The sequence below is a fragment of the Gobio gobio genome (assembly GCF_949357685.1).
Source record: "Gobio gobio genome assembly, chromosome: 19".
Lineage (NCBI taxonomy): Eukaryota > Metazoa > Chordata > Actinopteri > Cypriniformes > Gobionidae > Gobio > Gobio gobio.
Genome location: NC_137112.1, coordinates 47,199,486 through 47,222,568, shown reverse-complemented (window position 1 = coordinate 47,222,568; position 23,083 = coordinate 47,199,486). Strand labels below are relative to the sequence as shown.

At 38.9% G+C, this 23,083-nt stretch overlaps 1 protein-coding gene across 7 annotated transcripts in view; it reads left to right on the top strand.

Annotated features, from left to right (window-relative positions):
• Positions 1-23,083, top strand: part of kcnab2a (potassium voltage-gated channel subfamily A regulatory beta subunit 2a) — a gene marked incomplete at its 5' end in the record, with an annotated part of 203,954 nt that overhangs the window by 146,398 nt on the left and 34,473 nt on the right. For all 7 annotated transcript variants that reach the window (XM_079844309.1, XM_079844310.1, XM_079844311.1 and 4 more), the window contains 3 exons: positions 11,229-11,272; positions 11,585-11,622; positions 13,042-13,121. In XM_079844309.1, coding sequence (XP_079700435.1) covers positions 11,229-11,272; positions 11,585-11,622; positions 13,042-13,121 — 162 coding nt within the window. The remainder of the gene's footprint in view (positions 1-11,228; positions 11,273-11,584; positions 11,623-13,041; positions 13,122-23,083) is intronic.

Sequence of the window (23,083 nt, the reverse complement as noted above, 5' to 3'; positions counted from 1 at the left end):
CATTTGATCTGAACTGATCTAACCTCTGGAAAACACACGGCCTACAGGCTCACACACACACACACACACACACACACACACACACACACACACACACACACACACACACACACACACACACACACACACACACACACACACACACACACACACACACACACACACACACACACAATACAGCTCCAGAGCGGCTCAATCAATCAATAACACACATTTATGCCAGACAATTGTTTATGAACTAATGCTGATGAATAATGACAGTGTTTACTTTACCATGTTTATATCGTCATATGTTTTAGACGGTTGTAACAAAACATATTTTATCTCCTGAACTTGAATGAGCTCCTGCAACTGCAATAGAGGCGCAGACATTTCAAAATAAGAGTCCCGGTGTATTTTGAGCTTGTTTATAATTAAAAGTCACGCATTATATATTCGTTTTTGCTTAATTCCCATTTAATTCATAGTCAGGAGGAAAGACCAGTTTTTGACAAATATTCAATAAAGTATCAGGGTTATAATAGTTCACTAAAACCATTTTTTTTAAACTACTTGAAAAAATTAAAGATTACTTGAAATTAAACAAATTTTAACTGAAATCTAAAAAATAAATAAACAAACTTATTTGAAGCTTTAGCTTAACCTGATATGGCCTACTGACTAAAACAGAAATACAAAGTTATTAAAACTATATAGATGTTTAAAAAAAAAAAAAAAAAAAGTGAATTGAGCTCTTTCGTGTATTTTTAATGTCAAAAACCAAATTATGTCAAAATGTCAGTTCAAGTGACAGTCGATTATGTAATGCTTAAATGCTTAATGTATTACAATTTAACTAAACTCATTAGATTTTAGGAGACTACATCTAAATTCAGGTGATTAAAAAATGACTAAAACTAAATGGCATTTTAGTCAAAAGACTATGACTAAAACTAAATCAAAATTTGCTGTCAAAATGAACACTTCCCCAGAGTTAGATGAGTCCATATATACCATTCTCATCTCCGTTCCATAACTCTGTCTGACGCACCCAACGCTAGCCTAGCTTAGCACAAAGACTGGAGGTAAACGGCTCCAGCTAGCCTAGCTTAGCACAAAGACTGGAGGTAAACGGCTCCAGCTAGCCTAGCTTAGCACAAAGACTGGAGGTAAACGGCTCCAGCTAGCCTAGCTTAGCACAAAGACTGGAGGTAAACGGCTCCAGCTAGCCTAGCTTAGCACAAAGACTGGAGGTAAATGGCTCCAGCTAGCCTACTTCTCAATAAGTGACAAAATAACACCAACATTTTCATATTTACATGTTGTGACCTGATGAATCTACGGCTACTTGCTCTGGATATAGATCCAAACACACCTGTAGCCATCATCGAGTACCATCGTGTTTGCTCAGAACATTGAGGACGACTATTTTCAAAAAATGGAATACCAAGTAAAAATCCCTCAAAGTCAGCCATGATCACCAGTCATGTTCGCTACTAGCTAACTAGTCATGTTGGTTTTGTTGACGGAAGTAACAACGGTGCTGCGAGCAAATCCCTCCGCAGAAGTAGCAGTGCTTCGCCTTCTGAGAATATAGTCCCCAGTATGTATACGGTTAGAAGATGGCTGTGTCTCATGTGACCTTGTTATTAGTAAACGCTGTGAATACACACATCACAACATGTAAATGGGAAAATGTTGGCGTTATTGTCACTTATTGAGCAGTAGGCTAGCTGGAGCCATACACCTCCAGTCTTTGTGCTAAGCTAGGCTAGCTGGAGCCATACACCTCCAGTCTTTGAGCTAAGCTAGGCTAGCTGGAGCCATAGTCCTCCAGTCTTTGTGCTAAGTTGGGCTAGCTGGAGCCATACACCTCCAGTCTTTGTGCTAAGCTAGGCTAGCTGGAGCCATACACCTCCAGTCTTTGTGCTAAGCTAGGCTAGCTGGAGCCATACACCTCCAGTCTTTGAGCTAAGTTAGGCTAGCTGGAGCCATAGTCCTCCAGTCTTTGTGCTAAGTTGGGCTAGCTGGAGCCATACACCTCCAGTCTTTGTGCTAAGCTAGGCTAGCTGGAGCCATACACCTCCAGTCTTTGTGCTAAGCTAGGCTAGCAGTATAATTTATGTGAAACCCAGTTTTGTAGAAGATCTCCCATTTAGAAAGATGAGTAAAATATGACAGAATTGACATTTTTGGGTGAACTGTTCCTATAATGCCTGATAAATGTGTGCTGCTGAGAACAAATTGGTGTAGAAAATATTTTCACTCAGGAATTGCTATTGAATAATTACAAGGAAACAGCAAGTGGCACATTTGAATTAAATGTGAATTTCTTTGAAGTGGAAAGACTGAAATGTTCTTGTCAAATGTACTGCAGTAATCTGTTTTATTTTGCCCGATCATGATCTACTTTTAGAGTGAGATGTCCTGAACTTTTGAGTTTAGAAACAGGTGGAGGCAGGCACAATCCTACAGAGACCGAAGTCATCCGAACTCTGAAAAGTTGAACTCCCTCTGCTTCGTAAACAAACCTGACCGCCCGTGTTCTCTGCATATCGTTAACCCGACTAAAAGACAAAGGTGACATTTATTGACCTCTGGCTTGATCTCTGCTGACTCCTGGCAAACACAATCTCCAGTGCTGCTTCACCCGGGTCCAGTTGTGACCGGGCCACTGGCCATCATGCAGTATTCAGATCCAGCCTGTGAAATATTCAACACAACACAACACTGACAACAATCGAGAGTCCATTTACTGGCCCTGAAAACACCAGATTGTCTTTCGATTTGCTCGAGCCTTCAGTCCAGCACTCTTTTAACCGGATCGGCTTATTATCGTTACACGGCTTCAGTCGTACGTTTATTGGTGTAGACAGCGGTAGAGTTTCGGTTTAATCTGTACTAATCATGTTAGGGATACTTTGTTTGATGTCAGTGATCTCAATATCTCAGATCTTATTCACTGTACATATTATCAGCAAGGGCACAATCAATCAATGAATCATAAACAGCCTTGGAATTTATCTGTGGAATATTGTTTCCTACTGGGTGGTAATTGCTGCATATAATGAGAATAATAAACTCTTCAGGCTCATTTTTGGCAGCCTTAGGTGAGATAAGACTTTGGCATGTGAACGATGTCACACCAAACAGTGTAATTCTTTATTGAATGGCTATCATGCAAAAACGCATCGTTTTCTGTGTTTTCTTAGTGTGGGCTGAAACACCTCAACATGGTGTGAATTATAAGAAGTTTGGAAGAAAGTTAAAGTTTGGGTCCAAACACAGGTCCATCCGTCTCTCTGGCAGCAGCTCGTGCCTGCTCGTGCCTCGTAGACCTCGTTAAACCACGCCCCCTCCGCTCATTTAAAATGCAAAGATGTCAGCCAATCACAACAGTGGGCGTTTTTACTGAAGTCTCACAGCAGACACGCCTCTTGAAGCAGGGCATTCAGCCACAGGGCAAACATGAGTATTGAAAAAATGCCTTTTATTTCTAAATTATGACATTTTATGATGTAAAAATCATACTAACAATATAAGTACACCTCAGGAAACATTATAAAATAATAGAAAAATGCCATGCCATGGGACCTTTAAACAAGCAGCAACATCCCCCAGTTTCTCTTGAAGCTGATATGGAAGTGACTTAAACTGCAGTTCATGGACTGGCCACTAGAGACAGACTCCAGAAGGAGCAGAATCTCATTGAGCTCATGTTAAAATGGCCAACTTCACAGCAGAAGAACACATGTTTACAGTCTGGGACAAATTGTGGTTTTGGTCTATACGGCTAATTTTGCCCTTTATTACGACTGTGAGGGGGGTGAATTTTTTTATAACTCATTCGTTTACATTATATAAAGCCTTAAAGTCCTGCATAATTAAGGGCGTGGCCACTTTGAGTGACAGGTGGATTGCCGTTTGTCTGCTGTCTGTTAATCGTCACCTCAGCTCCGCCCACGTCCCGCCTCTTTGTCCATTTTCTGTTATGCGGGAGTGATGCTCTGCCAAGATGGCGACGCCCTACTTTACGCTTCAAAACTGCTTTTCAGAATCCTATGGGTGACGTCACGGACACTACATCCATGTTTGTTTTTTTATTACAGTCGATGGTCTTAAAATGTGCATATTTGCATATTCAAAATAAGTTTTCAACCGCAGTTTCAACTGTGTCTTTGTAAACCCCAAAAGTTTGATTACAATTTAGTCAAAATGCATATATTTACCAATAGATGTTCTCAAACTGAAGTCGAGTTTCGCCTTAGAAGGTCACCATAGCAACAGTCATTTCCATTAGGATCAGTATTGATTGATACAGTCCACTGACAAAAAATAAGTACTGTTATTATGCATCACTTTGTTATTACATACAAAAAGTTTGAATGCAAAAAACTTGTATGGTTTCATGGCACTTTTATTTCTCGTGAATGATTTGAAAGCTGTGGAGGGAAGGAGAGAAAACAACAACTGCGTCTGATCCAGTCAGTTTTATTTTCGCTATAAAGGAGTTAACAGTATATCAGAGGTTCACAAATGCACTCTGTATAATTGCATGCTACAAAATACACACATTTTGTTAGCTTACTGTGCATTACACAAATGCACACAAAACATTTAGTATCTGTATTTCAGTGCGCAAATAAATGCCATACATTTGCTTTTGCATTTTTAATAACTTTTGAGACGTTAGGGTTAAAAAATCCCTCAAAAAGTTAGCATAGTTCACTTTTAAATAAACATTTGCTGATAATTTCCTCACCCCCATGTCATCCAAGATGTCCATGTCTTTCTTTCTGCAGTCGAAAAGAAATGAAGGTTTTGGATGAAAACAGTCCAGGGTTTTTCTCCATATAATGGACTTCAATGGGCTCCAAATGGTTCAAGGTCCAAATGACAGTTTCAGTGCAGCTTCAAAGGGCTTTAAACGATACCAAACGATGAATAAGGGCGAAATCTAGCCAAACCATCAGTTTCTGCGAGAAACCAAGCAGTATTTATGCTATTATTTTACCTCTTAACAGAGGAACGCGATCGTCTCTGAGCTCCGCCATAACTTCCGGAGAGTGAGGTCAAATTAGATCGTGGTCATAGATGTATACGTAGATGCCTCATTAGCAACTGCACGGATCAGTAGAATGAGGCAACTACTATCGATATATCCATAACCACAATCTAATTTGACCTCACTCTCCGGCGGAGCTCAGAGATGATCACGTTCCTCTGTTGATCGTTTTGAGTAAATTATCAGCAAAAGTTTATTTAAAAGTGAACTAATCCTTTAGCAATTTTCCCGCTTGGAAATACAAAAAAATTATTCTAACAGTCTTCCATCATGTACAACACATGCATATACAGTGCTGGACAAAATTATTAGAACACCTGACAGATCTGAAAATATTGACCTTTTTTGCCTCCAAAACCTGATTTAATTTCATATTGTTCATGAAACATACAGATGCTCGCTCTGACCATCAAATATCAGATGAAATGAGTCGTGCTGTTTTTATCCACTTTTAACTTTAATATTTGTTATGTCCACTAGGGCTGCAACGACGCGTGAAATGCGTCGACGCGTCGGCGGCACATTATTTACGTTCTAGAATGGAACAGAAGATCTAGAATAATGGCAGCTTCTGCTCCCGGGCATAGTGAAAATGATCATTTATCATATAAAGCCAGACCGCGACATTCAAAAGTGTGGGAGTACTTTAAACAGAAGCCGAATAAAACTGTGCTTTGTTCGCTCTGTAACGCCGGTTTCACACTGCGCGCGGTGGCAGAGCAGAAGCTGTGCGCGTGGAGAGCGGGAGCTTTCACACTGCAGTCAGTGTTGCCAAGTCCCAGTTTTTTCTGCGAAATTGGGCTACTTCTACACTGTTGCCGCGGGCTGTGTCTCATGTCCGCGGGTTGAAGCGATCCCAATTATGTGATATTTAGCCCCGGGAATGAGAATTTTAGCAGGCAGCCCTGCAAAAAAACACACATATTTAACCCCCCGAACGCGATGTTTACCAGAGAACCTCCCCGAAACGCGATTGGGCTTGTTTTGGACTAGTTTTGAGGAACGAATGGGTGGGTTTTGTTGTGTAAACCTGGCAACCCTGCTGCCAGTGTTCTCTCGCGCAGCTGAACCGTGGCGCGCAACAGACGGTCACATTTTCCGGGGTTCTTCTCCGACCCCAGTACGTCTCGTGCTTTTATTTATTATGGGCTGCATATATCTCCTGTTAATGCGACCTGGTTCCCCTCTGTCCCAAACACATATGCATAATAACATGCTGTATATAGGTAGTTTGCATGATTAAAGTAACATTAAAGTTAAGATATGCCTCTAGCTTTAATCATTTAAATGTGTCTTTGAAGTTTGGGCTAAAACTTCTGGCAGCTTTAGTCGTTGTTTATGCACATGTATCTTCAAAATAGACGACTAGTTATACTATATTAAAACTATGCTGAAAGCTCCTGTATGTGAACCTTTTGCAGATAAATACAAGTGCATTTTCGTTTACTATTGACACAAATCAATAAGTAAATCATACTCAACTACTATAGTAAACAACTTTTCCTAATTAGGCCTACTCTGTATACATTTTATGATGAATAGTATCATTATATATTATGTTTAAAAAGCTTCTTGTGTTCATATATTTCTTTATAAAATGGCATACTATGTACACTACCCTTCCTGAAATACAATTAATATTGTCATCATTCATTGATTTCATGTTAAAATAATATACAAATTCACTACCCTCTTTGAAGTACAATAATCAGTAAAAAAGAATCATAAGATTAATCCGGAAAAATAATCGTTAGATTAGTCGACTAATCGAAAAAATAATCGTTAGATTAGTCGACAGAAAAAATAATCGTTAGTTGCAGCTCTAATGTCCACCTTTTGCAGCCATTACAGCCGCACATCTCTCTGGCATAGCATTAGTGTTGAAGTTCTCAGAGGAAACACATTAACTCTGTGTTCACACCAAACGTGAATAGAGCGTCTGGAGCGAGTGTTTTAAATGTTAAGTCAATTGAAAGACGTGGTGACGCGTGTATGGCGGTCCTGCGGCGCGATGGACGCGATTCCGCCTCATTTGTGTGTCCAGTTCACGCGAATCGACTGTCTTGCGCGATACACACGAGTGATTTTATTTGGTGCTTTTTGTGCATTCGCACGTTTGAAGTGAATTCGCGTCTGACGCCCAACTTAAAAAATCTGAACTTTGGCATCTATTCACGCCGCATTAACCAATCAGGAGCCTGCTCGCTGCTGTCAGGTGGTAAAGTGACGTGATGAGAAACCCCTCATACTACTGTCAAGACTTTTTCAGGTGGGAATGTAGTTGTTTAAAGCTCAAATCTGTGGTTTATTTATAAAGAGAGCGCCTATTTAAAAATAATTAATCTTGAGTCCTTCTTCCGTCTGCCGCTGGCTCTGATGGCCTGTAGTGGCTCGTCTTGTGTGGATCTAACGGACGATCTTTGGCTCATTTGTTGTCTGCCAAATTGTTTTGATTGAGGGCAAAGAGAAGTTTCATAACTTTATTTTTTAAGGATATTTAAATACACATGCAGTGAAGATAATGTAGGCGTTGCCTGGACCACATTTGTGTGGCTATTAATGTTTAACATTTTTTTTTTATGAAAATGAAGAGAGGCAGAGTGGTGTTTTATGACATTTCTCACGGAGAAATTCTTTACTTTCCGTGAACTTGTTTGAGGAGCGCACAATCAGCAGCACAATCACAGTTTTTCACCCGAGGGTCGCGACCCAGGGTTTGAAAACCACTGGTTTACATCAACGATATCGATTAACGATATATCGTTATACCCCTAGTGTTTCATGATCCTTCGGAGGCCATGTTGCTCAGAGCATCTAAACTCCACACAGAAACATTGGCTCAATCAGGTTTGGGGGCAACAGAATCATTGTTTTTGCGATTCCATCTGATAACATGGTTCAGAAATCACACGCTTCATATTTTGACTATGCTATACACAAGAAATATTTACGCTGAATTAGCTGAACCGTGTTGCATACATCTAATTAAAAAGTTACTAACTTTTCGACACTGACCTGCCCATTGTTGATTAACCACATGCTCTTTACTTTTTTCCTGAAAACATAGAGTAGAGCAGATGCTTATCCCCCCCCCCTAGTGAATTATGCCTGGCAGATAAAGACATTTGCTTATTAACTTTAAGATTCCCTCATGTCTACAGGAAACAGTGGTTAAAATCGTACTAAACATTTCTATTTGAACTTTTGCGCTAAGGTGCCTGGAGAATTCGCCAGCCATATTAAACTTCCCAGCAAATGCTTCTATGAATAGGATCTCATGAAAAGAAATGTCCGTTCTGCAGGTTACTTTTCAGATCCAATGCAACGTGTGGCTCGCTGTGGTCTGTCTTTCATTGCATTCTGCCACCGGACACCTACATGTTTCTAATCCAACATAGACACCCGCACACACAAACCCCACACACTCTTACGGAAACATGCCTTGCACTCCTACACACACAGACAGCGTGTTATATCATCCCTAATCCCAGTTGCACTTCTTTATTCATGTACATGCTTGAGTACAGACGCCATGAACTAGGGCTGGGTTATAGCGCTCCATTTGCCGTTTGTTGCCAAGTACATTCAAAATATTTTCAGTACACAAATATTTTTCATATTGTTGAAAAATGGTCTTGAATGACTTTTTGTAATATGCATCAAATGAACATTACATAGCCATAAGTACTTGTTTGTATTTTATAAGATTATAACACTTTAAAGTGATGGCACTAAAGGTTTGTTGTGTTGGACAGAATTATTGAAATGGTAATTTAGAATTTGCTGGAAAGAATTTTTAATGTTTTCACAAATTCTAAATATCCTCTAGCCCTTACACACACACACACACACACACACACACACACACACACACACACACACACACACACACACACACACACACACACACACACACACACACACACACACACACACACACACACACACACACACACACACACACACACACACACACACACACACACACACACACACACACACACACACACACACACACACACACACACACATCCACATGCACACTAGTTCGGTATCGGTTGTGCTATGTTCAGGGTAATTAGGACAACTGTCAAATAAAAATAAACAAAATAAGAACAAATAATCAAGCTACAAGCAACAGCACAAATACATACAACAGAGCAAAGATGCATATAAAATAAAGGTTTTTCAGGTACAGAAATTGCATAAAGTAATCAAATATAAAATAACATTGCATATTATAATCTTCACTGTATTAGTGAAGTTACAAAAGTTATTCAATCAAGAGCAGTGAGTGATTGCTATTTCATTTTTTTTTTTTCTATGTGACCGTTTTGTCCACGCTTTTAGATCATCACTTGCTGTTGTAAGGAATTGGGAAGCCAGAATGTGTATCCATCGCGGAAACATACATTAACGTAAATCTGTCTGTTTTACACATTATTATTTTCAAGAAACCATATTATAGATGTGTCATCAGATTTGAGATGAACCGGGGATGCAGAACCGTGCGGTTGTTTTATTTTTTTATTTTATTTTTTTTACAGAGAACCGTTCCACCCCTAATACACACACACACACACACACACACACACACACACAAACATGGAGAAAAGTTAATGTTGTTCCGCTGTTTTTCTCAGTTGAAAAGTCTGTGGCACACATCCGTTGTTTTTTATGTGTTTTAATCTCGTTTTATTTTCCTACTGTGAACCTTTACAAGTTGTATAATCATCTTGCCATCTTTTTGACTTTTTACACAATGCTGTTCTTTTTGGCGCACCAGTTTTCTTGGCAGGAAACTAAAAAAAATGAAGGCTTAAATAAAAAGTAAACAAAAGAAAGTTGTGTCCAGATTCCTGCAGTGTGGGACCTGTCCTCTGAGCTGCTGTGGGCTCTCTTTCAGAGGATGGTAAACCTCTCTCTCATGTGGCTCTGTGACTCTGAGCCTTCCTTTAGCCAGTTCTCTTCATTATAGCTGCTCTCTCTATATGCTCCCAGAAGCCCCTGGGGTCAGTAATCTGCCCTCAGGCACTGCTAAGTGTCATTATCCCCGATATGTACCAATCAGCAGGATGACTTATAAACTCCATATGCACCTCTAGGAGCCCCAGTGGCATCTACAGGGCTCAGGCTGTGGCCATAGAGGAACTTAAATCCTTCTCATTGCTTTTCTGGTGTGATGAAGACAGTAGCTCTGTCCTCAAACCTAGTCAGCTGCCTACATGGGTGACATCTCAACTAGGGCTGCGCAATATATCGAAATATCGCAAATGTACATATTGCAATATGCATATCGCAAGGGTACGCAATATCTGAATGATTTTAATAGGCTACTTCACCATTGTGAAAATTGTATGTTTTAGGTCGACGCATATAGCAGAGAATAGACTGAGCACACGACTGTTACTTATGTGACTTACTTGATGTTAAAAAGAGTTATTAAACGCAATAACTTGCGAAAAACAGCTCCTTGCAGTCTCGCGCTGTCTGACACACACACAATTAAATGTGCGCACAAACCATTCTTTTTTTCGTGTTTTGTTACACACTCAAACTGTCAATGCTTTATTTTCCCAGAAAGAATGTAAAACACAAATGTTCTCAGTTTTTAAATACATTACACATAACACAATATCGTATCGCATATCGAATATCGCATATCGCATTTTTCTTCAATATCGCACAACCGTACAGGAAGCTTGAGTTTGAGTTTAGACTGTTGCTAAGCTAATGGTGTGAAACCCTGACCTCATTAATGTGTGGCAAATTTGGGGTTAAATATTGTATACTATTTTTAGCCTACTTTTCTGTTATTTTAATTTTTTTTACTTTTTAAACCAATTATTTAATTATATTTATTAATAATATGAATTGTAATTCTTTAGACTTGTGCACATCTCAATGGATTCTGGGATTGCATTCTCTGTGAGACGTACATGCAGTGCATGAAAAGATGATGTCTTATAAGGCACTATAAGTCTGGCTTTGGAAACAACTTTTTCCATTAAAATGAACGCTAGGTTTTGGAACAGAGCTTTTTTTTGCTGAGAAATTAGGTTGGGACGGCCAAAGCTGACAATCTCATTTAGTACTACAATCTCACGCTGACTTCTAGATTGAACAGTGATAAAGAAAGCAGGGTAAAACCTATTAATCATTGTCTGTATTTCCTTTTTTCCAGAAACTTGGGGAAGTCTGGTCTGAGAGTCTCGTGTCTTGGATTAGGTGAGTTTACGGCTTCTTGATCAAGGCCCATTATAAAGTAGATAAAGAAACCTGCTGCAAACAACACAAGCTTTTGTAGTTTCTTTTTCACAAGATGATTTTTCTTCAATCTCCCAGATGCTATTAGTGCTAGACGACTGCCATCCTGCCAGTGTTGTTCTGTTCTCTTCAGCAGGACATTAAAGATTATCCGTGTTATCTGTAGCTTCATCTTACGGCTTTACTCTTCAGTGTCATTGGTGGATCACTGATAATCATTTAAACCCTGTTTATCTTGTGAAAAGCAGTGACTGATTCTAGATCTCTTTACAGGAACATGGGTGACGTTTGGAGGACAGATCACAGATGAGGTATGATGAGCCCTGATGTGAAATTTTATATTCTTGTGAGCACACTTGCAGACAAAACACCATCATGGTAACACACATGACTAAAATAATGCTATAAATTTAATGACAAGATGTAACTAAAACTGTAATGTACATAACTGATAAGAAAAAAACCTCGAGTTATCTCGTCTTTTATGGGAAAACGCTTTCCTGCCATTTAGTGAGATTTTACGGCTTTCCGCTTTATCACTGTTATAAGGTAGGGGGCGCTACTAGTATCTCCAGATCAAAGCACAGGTAAAGAAGCAGAAACGAGCGATGAAAGCAGATGCATATGAAAAATAATGCGATAATCAACAGTAAAATGCATATAAATCAAAACTGCCTAATGTTATGGAATGAAATGGAGGAAATGTAATTTTTGGGAAAATTATTAAAAAAAAATTTTTTTAAATGCTCGTACGGAAAGGGTTCACATTAAAACCCATCAAATGTGAAGTCACACAGGGAATTCTGGGAATGTCAGTTTACCGTTTTTCACTGTAAATTACAAGATGATTTGTTCGTTTAACTTCCAAAAATGGTACATTTAACAGTATTTTACTGTAAAATTACATTAAGTTTAGATGTATTTAAGTTCCCGTACAGTATACTGGAAGAAACTGTCTGTTAACCAATGAACAGGTTTTTACTGTCACATGTTTATTTTTTTTTACAATTAAAATGACCATAATTTAATACAGTGTGTGAAAATCCACTCTAAAGTCTCATTTACGCTTGTGGTCATTCAAACCTCGCACCCCAAGGCGCTTTGCACCCAGTTTGATACCAATGATGTCAAAAATAATTGGTCTCACAGCTGCAGCGCAACACATGAATGTTTTGAATTAAATATCAAGGAGGACAACGGGTTTAGAATCTGAAATAATGATGAGAGATTTTTTTTGGGGTAAATTAATCCTGGCTTAAACACAGTGTCTGTGGATCCTTAAAGTGTAAATGAAACGTCCTAAATTTACCTTTTTTAACTATAATGCTGAAAAACAAACCTTCTCAGATATGTTCAGATACAAACACAAGTTATAAAGTTTTAAAAAAAGTATTAAATGTACAATTTCGTGGTGTATATTCCCAGATTTTTCAGTGTAGATAAATAGTATTCTTCCATGAACCACAGTTGAACTGAACATATTGTTTTTTTAACCAAACTGTTTGGTGGATGTATCAAAATAATGTGTTTTGCTATTAAATATTCAAAGATAGATGTAATTCTCGTGTGCTTATACACTATTTAGCATGCAGTTGTGTTTGATTGCCAGCATGCACTGTAAAAAACACATTAAAGATGACTTATAGACTGGCACAATGCAGAATACAGCTTTTAATAATTGAATAGACTGCAACACCTTGAATGCTGGATTCCCTCCATCCTTCTGACAGATGGCAGAGCAGCTGATGACTCTGGCGTATGAGAACGGGATCAATCTGTTCGACACGGCAGAGGTTTACGCTGCTGGAAAGTGAGTGCGCCAAAATGAACACACAGCTCACCCCATCAAATTAAAGACGTGCTGAAATATGTTCTTTTTCTTTATCTTGTGTAGTTAAGTAATGTACTATTTGAAGAAGGGCACAGACCTCCTTTGTGTGATTTTTATTTCAAATATTGGTAGCGTCTGCTCATATTAGTGAGCAAACCCCTGACACAATCTATTAAACCTGAAATGTTGTGCTACAGACATGAATGATACTTCAAGCCGTACCACTTTAGGCAATAAAACTCACCCTAGCAACCACACAGAACATCCTAACAACACCCTAGTAACTAACACCTAGGCACAAAATAGCAACTATTCACAACACTCAAGCATTTTGGTGCTGGTGATGCTCTTTAAAAAATGTCAAATCTAGTTGTCAGTACAAGTTCGTTTGATTCTTTTAGCGTGAACTTTCCTCAAGTTTTCTTCCAAACTAGGGGTCATTTCAAAAGGTGGGTGAGCATTTAAATGACAGCTGACCCAGGGCTTTATTGGAAATGTTGTTCCTCGTCTGTGTCTTGCGTGGGAGTTTGTGTTGAACTTGTCATAAAGACTCAGTACAAAGCCGCCAGATCAGGCAAGGGCTCTAAACTGTCATGTGCGTTTACTTGTATGCTGAATATCACAGTTTTCAGATGGAGTATTACTTCTAGTTGGATCTGGAAATGATTAGGGGTGGGAATCTTGAGGCACTTAACGATTCGATCCGATTCCGATTCTGGGAGTAACGATCCGATTCCCAAAACGATTCTTAACATACATTTTTGGTAACTAATTATTAGGGATGCCACAATTCTCAATATAATATTGAACCGTTCAGTACGGCATTCACGGTTCAATACGCGCTTGTGAATTGCGTTTTTTTCGGTTTCGCATTTAATTAATTAATAGAATTATTTTTCAACAAATTCTATTATTTGCCTCCATCCCAATACTGAACAACGCGACATACATTCACGTTAGTGGTAGAGTTATACTCACGGAACACTATAGTTATTCACAATGCATGCGTTTTAAAGCCTATCTGGTTTCATTCGCGTGCGCGGTTTTAACATGCGCTTTTCAGAGCGCGCGCACTAAACGCATGTCAAACACATGATTACTGAACTAAGTCGTCTTACTGCGCTAATACTGTCAAATACACACAAGGTTCACATAAACACAGTCGGTTATGTCTAAAGTGAAAGTAAAATCGCAATCGTGTCTGTATATTAGATGTGTAGAGGAGCAGCGCAGACAGTGAACACGCGGTCCTTAAAGGGACAGTTCACCTCTAAAATGATGTCATTATTTACTCACTCTAATATTGTTTCAAACCTGTATTCATTTCTCGATGACAGAATTTTCAGTTTTGAGTGAAATATCCCTTTAAAGTCCCTGTAAAGTCAAAACTAAACATGTGTTCTGAGTTCCTCACACCACAGATAAATGTGTTATTAACCACCCAGCCAAATTTGAATCATAAAAAAATCCGGGAAGTACATAAAATAGCTTATCAAAAACCTGAAAAAATGAGCAGCATTCTCTGCTCTCAGACGCTGGGGGCGTGTCCGCTGTCGGCGCCGAAACCACGCCCACTCGCGGGAAAGCGGCAGTAGCACACAAGACAACACTCACTGATCACGAGCGTCTATGATCACGACGCACCAGATGTCGGCGGGACGGGAGGATGAAGGCCTGGGCGGGGGATAGTCGGTTCTGCAGCGGATTATCAGTGAATCCCAGTTGTCTCCGGTGAAAGTTTGTAAAACGATCCGGTGTAAAGTCACTGCAGAGGCAGGTGTCGGTGATGATCCTCAGCTCTCCATCAAGGTTGTTCACAAAATTAATCCACCTCTTCATCGTGTTTGTTTTGTAAGCTGTTATGTAAGTTGTTGACTATAGTAACTAACAGTACTAACAGTAACTCGCGATCGAACTGATGCGAATGTGCTCTAGTTATGATCGTGTTAGGGGAGGAGCCAGGCTCCAGTGCGTCATCGAGCCACCGTTTTAGCCCCGCCCAGAAAATCCTGAACACAGCAACGGTGAAAAACTGTTTAACTTCTGAATTCAGTACTTCATAGTTCACAGTCTTTGTAATGTGTTTCAGGAATACATTTCTAACATTTATAATGTGTTTAGAAACAATTCTCAGAATTGCCTTTACAGGGACTTTAATGTTAATACAACAACAAAAGAGAGAAAATAACTCTGCTCTTGACTGAAAAACTAATACAGTAGCTTTAATAAGAATCAGTGTATATTTTATAGTGAAGTCTATGTAGTGTTTTATTGTTACATTCATTCATTCAATTTCATACTTAAATGCTGCTGTACAGCTCTGAGCTGCCAGTGTAAATCTTTATATACATTTATATTATACAATACACTAGGAATGTGTACAAGGGTTTTTTTTAAGTAAAGTTTTAAGTTTAAGTAAGGTTTTTCAATTCTTTTAAGTAAAATAAAGAAAAAGTATTGCAAAAAAAAAAAGTATTTTTTCTCTTTAACCTCTTGCGGTTCCTGTCGCCTAAGAATAGAATAACAAAAAATGTATGTGACAAGCCTCAGAACCGAACCCAAAACCGTGGGTAAAAACCGAGGTATTTATTGAACCGTGGACTAACTGTATTGTTGCATCCCTACTAATTATCCTGCTGTGCAAATACATGAACTTTACATTTTAACCAAAATTGGAGCTAATATGTGTTTTGTTTATAGTTAGAATATTTGTTTGACAGTATTGCCATATTAAAAATGATTATGAAGATTTCTTTCAATACTTTTATTTTATTAACAAAGGTATATTCAAGATTAACAAGCTCTAATGAAACATGGTAAGCCATAAAATTGCAAAGAACAATTATTAAGAATGAAAGAGTTCTCAATTTACAACTAAATGTGACAATTTTTCAGTTTCTTTATAACATTTTAACAAAAAAAAGTTTTAAAAGCAAAAAAAGTTTACTTTGGTTAGATCCACAAAAAAATCTTAAAAACACAGGCTAATGCAGAAGAAAAACAACTTTAGCGCTGAGAAGCCAAATTCAGTGTGTGTGTAAAACATCTCACATGAGGAAACCTGCCGAGCTGCAACAGTCATGAGACATTTAACCAATCACTCGCCAAAACTAAGCCTTTGTTCAGAATGTTCCATTCGTTTGAAACATTGTGCAGTAGTTCAGCAATATTCAATAAGTCATTCCAAAATTATGCCACGGATGTTGGTAGGTTTATATCCCAGCCACCGCATCGGAGATACAGGAGTGTTATTAAGCATTAATGGCAAGGAAAGCGCCGCATAGCCTACTTGAGCACCACTTCGTTATTTTGGCTTAGAATTTCGTTTGTTGGAAATATGAACTTAATTTAGAAATGGTTTTGAAATTAAAAACTTTGCATTTAATAAGCAAAATGCATTTTTGAAATGTGGAGGCAGTGGGTAGGGGTTAGGAATATTGCTGCGTCCCAATTCACCTACTTATACTATGACCTAAAAGTATGTACCCCTTTTTTTTTTCTTTTTTTTGTGATGAAGAGTATGCTAGCTTTGGGACATACTACTTCGTCATCTTTAACGGACTCTGTTGCTTAGTTATGTGCATCCCGTTACCGTTTAAACTGCCCTGTCAATCATTGTCTCAGTTAAAATCCTTCACATTCAATTTAATTTCCTACAGTATCGGAGAGAAATGTAGTCGTACGTTGTGGGTCTTTAATGCAGAGACGCTCCTCATGTGTTTGCAGTTTAAATATGATGATACGTTTGGCCATTAACTTTTAAATGCATCATTACAAACGTTCACAATGCAGCTTCAGGTGAAATATAATGTAGATAACAATGAATAAATATCTTTTCGTCAGGTTAAATACTGATAATTGATTACTCAAGCCCCTTAAGCCGGCGTACACGGTGCGATTTATTTAATTTTTTTGCTGTCGTACGAGCTCGCAGACGGTTTTTTTTCTCTCGGGAGAAATCGCGTGGACATCGTAGATGCTCGTATGGTCGCGGCTCGCAGCGTGTGAGAGGAATTACGAGCCGAGCACGTTAAGAGCAACTCACGACCTCACGATCATTTTACACACTAGAACCGCCAGAGGTCGCTGTATACCTAAAACCGCCAGCGGGTCAAATTTACCCATACAGATGATTACTGTTTTCAAACGGCTAAAAAACTTTATATATCACTGTATTATGCCACTGTCTTCACAAAGTAATGTATAGAGTCATGAAATGATTATTTTTAGTCATCAACTATGTTTTTGTCCTGTTGTTTTGTGCCATTTTAAGCAGGTTACACTAATCACTTTTTGGTGAATAGGCTAAATCAGCCTGCAATGACAACGAGAATTTGAGGAAAATAAATACATATTCGGGTGGTGTAATAATATAATAAAATGTCATTAATCTCATATTAAGATAACCCTTGTTATTTAAATTACTAAAATACCCTAAATAGACAATAAAGAGCGATTATAATAATCCACTTCACTGCATGTCCAACGACAAATCTAAGCGCAGAGTTTCACCTAATTAATTATTAATTTGTGTAGCCTAGTTATATCATTTTATAATTTGAATAAGAGAACAACACCAATATTGCTGTAATCATGAAAATTGTTTTATTCATTACATTATAGATCGGAAATATATTTTTTCAGGAAACGGGCAGACTTGAATAAATAGCAACACAGTAGCAAACAATTACACGATAAAAAATAGCTAAACAAAAATGTATAATTAATCCAAAGTTTGAACATTTATGAATAGGCTAAAACATCTTAATTTGACCGTGCGTTGTGTGACTGTTTACAGTTAGCCTACACGTTGCTCAAACACAGCGCGAAAATAGAGGATTTATATAGGGGTAAATTTTACCCGCTGGTGCTTATAGGTATAAATGCCCCATTTTTAAATCTGGTTTTATCTAAACAATTTTTAACAACAGGGGATTGTAAATAACACAATTTTAGTAAAAGTCAGTGACTGGGAGATTTGGAGATTTTATTGAAAATCTTTTATGTACATTTGAAAAACAGCCATGGGTAAATTTTACCCCGTGGCGGTTCTAGTGTTAAACATGTTTAAAAAATTTGAGGAGTCTGCCCGATTTTCACCAGCGTATGGCTATCCCCTATTGCCAAATCATGCATAACTACGCCACAAAGGCTAGATCGATGAGTATCATTAGGCTATAGCTCAGTGGCTGCAACCATACAGTGTGCACACACACACACACACACACACACACACACGTTGGGTTTTCATGTTTTATGGGGACTTTCCATAGGTGTAATGGTTTTTATACCATACAAACCGTATTTTCTATCCCCTTACACTGCCCCTGCCCCTAAACCTACCCAACACACACACACACACACACACACACACACACACACACACACACACACACACACACACACACACACACACACACACACACACACACACACACACACACACACTGCCCCTGCCCCTAAACCTACACACACACACACACACACACACACACACACACACACTGCCCCTGCCCCTAAACCTACCCATCACACACACACACGCACACACACACACACACACACACTGCCCCTGCCCCTAAACCTACCATCACACACACACACACACACACACACACACACACACACACACTGCCCCTGCCCTTAAACCTACCCATCACACACACACACACACTGCCCCTGCCCTTAAACCTACCCATCACACACACACACACACACACACACACACACACACACACACACACACACACACACACACACACACACACACACACACACACACTGCCCCTGCCCTTAAACCTACCCATCACAGGAGACATTCTGCATTTTTACATTTTCAAAAAACATCACTTAGTCTGATTTATAAGATGTTTTCCTCATGGGGACCTAAAAATGTCCCCACAAGGATGAGGATTTCGGATATTGCCATCTTTGTGGGGACATAACGTAGGGATTACCAGTGCACACACTCACTCTCTCTCTCTCTCTCTCTCTCTCTCTCTCTCTCTCTCACTCTCTCACTCTCTCACTCTCTCACTCTCTCACTCTCTCTCTCTCTCTCTCTCTCTCTCTCTCTCTCTCTGTCTGTGTGGTTGTTTCTGTTTGAAAGGAATGGCTGTTCTCTGCTTTTCAACAAATAATTTGAACACACACATTTTTTTTCTTTTTTTTTTCTATCTGAAGCTGAGGCAGCAACATTGAAAGCTCCAGTATCTGTGTTTAGCGAGAAAGCTTGTGTGATTGCTGCCGGCTCACTGTGCAATACAGTCGTGCCGTGTACCGGCTGCTTTGATGCGATTATCAAGTTAACTGACTCGTAGCGTGTGCAATATCTCACGACCTCCTGAGTGTCTGAATTCGCACAGTGTATATCCACCAAAATCTCTCTTAACCGTCGGACTCAAACATCCGTAATGTTTGTATTTTTTTTTTTAATCCGCGATTGTATTTCTAATCTAATCGAAGACCGTCAGGGCCGTGGCGGATGATTCGTTGCGCAACACACACGATCATGAAAGTGAAAATAAACGCGAGCGCGCATTCAAACACGATTTCAATACGTTAGGCTCCCTGAGGCACGTGAATATCTCAATATGAACGCTATAGTGTAGTTGTAACCATCTCTTAGCTCTGTGTCCTGCTTGAAGAAAAAATGTGTCTCTATTTGCACTTTGAATATTGAGTAGTTTGATTATGGTAGCACTTATTGTTTGCACTTGATCTATCTGATCTATCTTGATCAATTTGAGGTTCAGTTAGGAGGTCAAAAGTTGTAGAAGCTCATAAATCATGTGCCGATCTGAGATCTGAAGAGACGATCAAAAAAAGAGAAGCCAGTCAGTTGAGTTTGTGCAAAACCTTTACAGTGCTTGTTGTCTTTTACTGCATATGATAATACATACTCCGAAAGTAGAACTGAAATGACATTCATTACAAGATGATGAGTTTAAACATTTCAAATGCACCTGCAAAAAAATTCTAGTCATTAGGGATGCTCATTTCAGTTCATTTTCCCGACCGACAACCGCCGCTCATTATCCAATTATTAACCGTTAACTGATAAGATTATAATATTGAATTGGCATTAAATAAAAATACAATTGATGAGTGTCTGTGACTCGTTAAAAAGACACTTTTTTTTTATTTTACCGTACAAACAGCAGCATACAGATCAGATCAACAACAGAACCTGGGTTCACACATTATCACATGTTCACGCACCTGTTCTGACAACAGAGAAAAAATATAAATAAAAAGCATATAATAAATAGGCCTACACTAAATATTTTTCACTTAAATAATTACCAAATTAAGAAAAAAACTAAATACTGAATCCGTTTGAAGCTTTGAAGAACCGGAATAGTTTTTTTCTTCAAATAAAAATAGCAGGCCTACCTCAATCCACACCTTGTATGGTTTAATTATTCATTTATGTGCAGGTCTAGAGCCCCTGCCTGCCTAACGTGCAATCTCACAAACATATCATTTTTATTACATGTACTATATATCAAAGAATGTTCCCTGTATGTTATGGTAAACATCTTAAGGTAATGTTTGTCTTAGTTTTGGACCCTGCTGCTGAGATGCAGTGTATTTCCAATTTGAGCAATTTGTACCCTGTCAGTAACACGCATGTAAATCGATGGGTTAATTTCAGCTGTTATTCCCTACAGTGCTGTGAATCCATATCAAGAACACATTTTCCTTCCTCTAAAAAAAGGAAAGTTGACACATAATGTTTCATAAATAAACTGTGTAAATTAGGTGAGGATAGCATGCTCTGTCATTAGCTCAGCGCTGGGCGTGGGCGGTGCTGATGGGGCGAGAGGAGTGGGAAGACATGAGGAGTGGGAAGGTCTGTTTTATTTATTCGTTTGGAATAAACACGGATCTGGCAGCTTCTACCATACAGCTGTGTTAAACCCACGAGCCGTAACGGGACAAACACCCCTGCTTAAACATATATCACCAAAATGCTTGCATCAGCAAATACACACACACATGTGCTGCCACACACGCGTGTATCTGCCCTGGCATGTGCACACATCAGCTTTTGTCACCTCTCTCTCTGTCTTTCTCTCCCTCGCACATAAGCAAACAAAAACACAGGCTGAGCCGCCCCCTCACACATCTGTGTCCACCTCCGTTCGTCATGCTAACACAGGCATGCTAGCATGCATATTCAGATATCCGACTCGCATCTCATGGAACCTCCTTTGAAGTTGGGATTTGTTTTTTTGTTTTTTTTAAGTGCAGTGTAGCGATGCGCCGTACATTCATGTGGATTCATGAACCACACTTTTCAGCTAATGACTACTAAATCAAAGCACAACCGCTTTCTGTTTAAAGGGTTATTAGTTCACCCAAAAATGAAAATTCTGTCATTAATTCCTCACCCTCATGTCGTTCGACACCCGTCAGACCTCCGTTCATATTCGGAACACAAATGAAGATATTTTAGTGTAAAGCTGATGCTGAGAAAGGCTTCAGATAGGCCTCCATTGGCATTCAGTACATTCACACTCACAAGACCCATAAAAGGCACTTAAAACGTCGTTACAAAGTCCATCTCACCACAGTGGCTCTACAATAATTTTACGAAGCGACGACAATAGTTTTTGTGCGCAAAAAATCAAAATAACGACTTTATTCAACCTCTTCTTGTCTTCCGTGTGTGCCTCCACGACGCATGCGCGAGAATATGACGTAGCGCCGGCGTTCGGGAATCCATGAAATGCACACTTAAGCCCCATTTTGAGAACTACGCCGAGACCTAAAGCACGATCAATGTAGAATTCAACAGCTGAGATACTCGCGTCTTCCTCTGCTTGTAAACAAATCTCTTCTGGGTCATGTGTCCGAACGCCGGATCTGCGTCATATTCTCGCGCATGCGTCGTGGAGGCACACACGGAAGACAAGAACAAGTTGGATAAAGGCGTTATTTTATTTATTTTTTGCGCACAAAAACTATGGTCGTCGCATCGTTAAATTATTGTAGAGTCACTGTGGTGAGATGGACTTTGTAACAACGTTTTTAGTGCCTTTTATGGGTCTTGTGAGTGTAAATGTACTGAATGCCAATGTAGGCCTATCTGAAGCCTTTCTCAGCATCAGCTTTACACTAAAATATCTTCATTTGTGTTCCGAATATGAACGGAGGTCTGACGGGTGTCGAACGACATGAGGGTGAGTAATTAATGACAGAATTTTCATTTTTGGGTGAACTAACCCTTTAAGTGTAAAGCCTGGATCAGTTGGAAACACTAAATCAATGTTCATCCATCTTTTTGATCGATTGATTACACGACTCTGGAATACTTGTTTCTGGATGGTCAGTCGCATCTTTTCTGAGATGATAAATTTTTTATAAAATTGCTTAATTTCTTTATATGCACATAGAAAACTAATAGTTAATAAATAGTTTTTCTCCAATTTGTTGTTGAAATATAATAATTTATAGTGTCTGTCATTTTCATGACATGTTTATTTAAACAACATGAAATAATCAAGTAACAGGTTAAGTAGAATATAATGAATATAACGGCTAATATAGAGCATATATTCAGTGAAAGAGTTGATTTCTCTAGTGAATAAAATGCTGTGGACACTGAATGACTGCCTGAGGTAAATGTGATGCTACATGACATTGTTTAGTTTACAGCAGTTATATTGACGTCTTTCCGCCATTGAAACACTGATTGAGCGATTACACCACATATGATACGTGACAGTAAGTTGTAATATATCCTCAACATACCTTCAGATGTTCATTCATGTTTATTCTTTAGGAAGAGATGATCGATCGCATTCACAGATAATCACGGCCGCTTGAACTACGCTACATTAAAGAGCGTCAAAACGGCATTTATCATTTGAATTTCCTGATAAAATGGACTGAATGCTTCATATGTTCGTGTAGGAACTAGGATTGAAGTATTC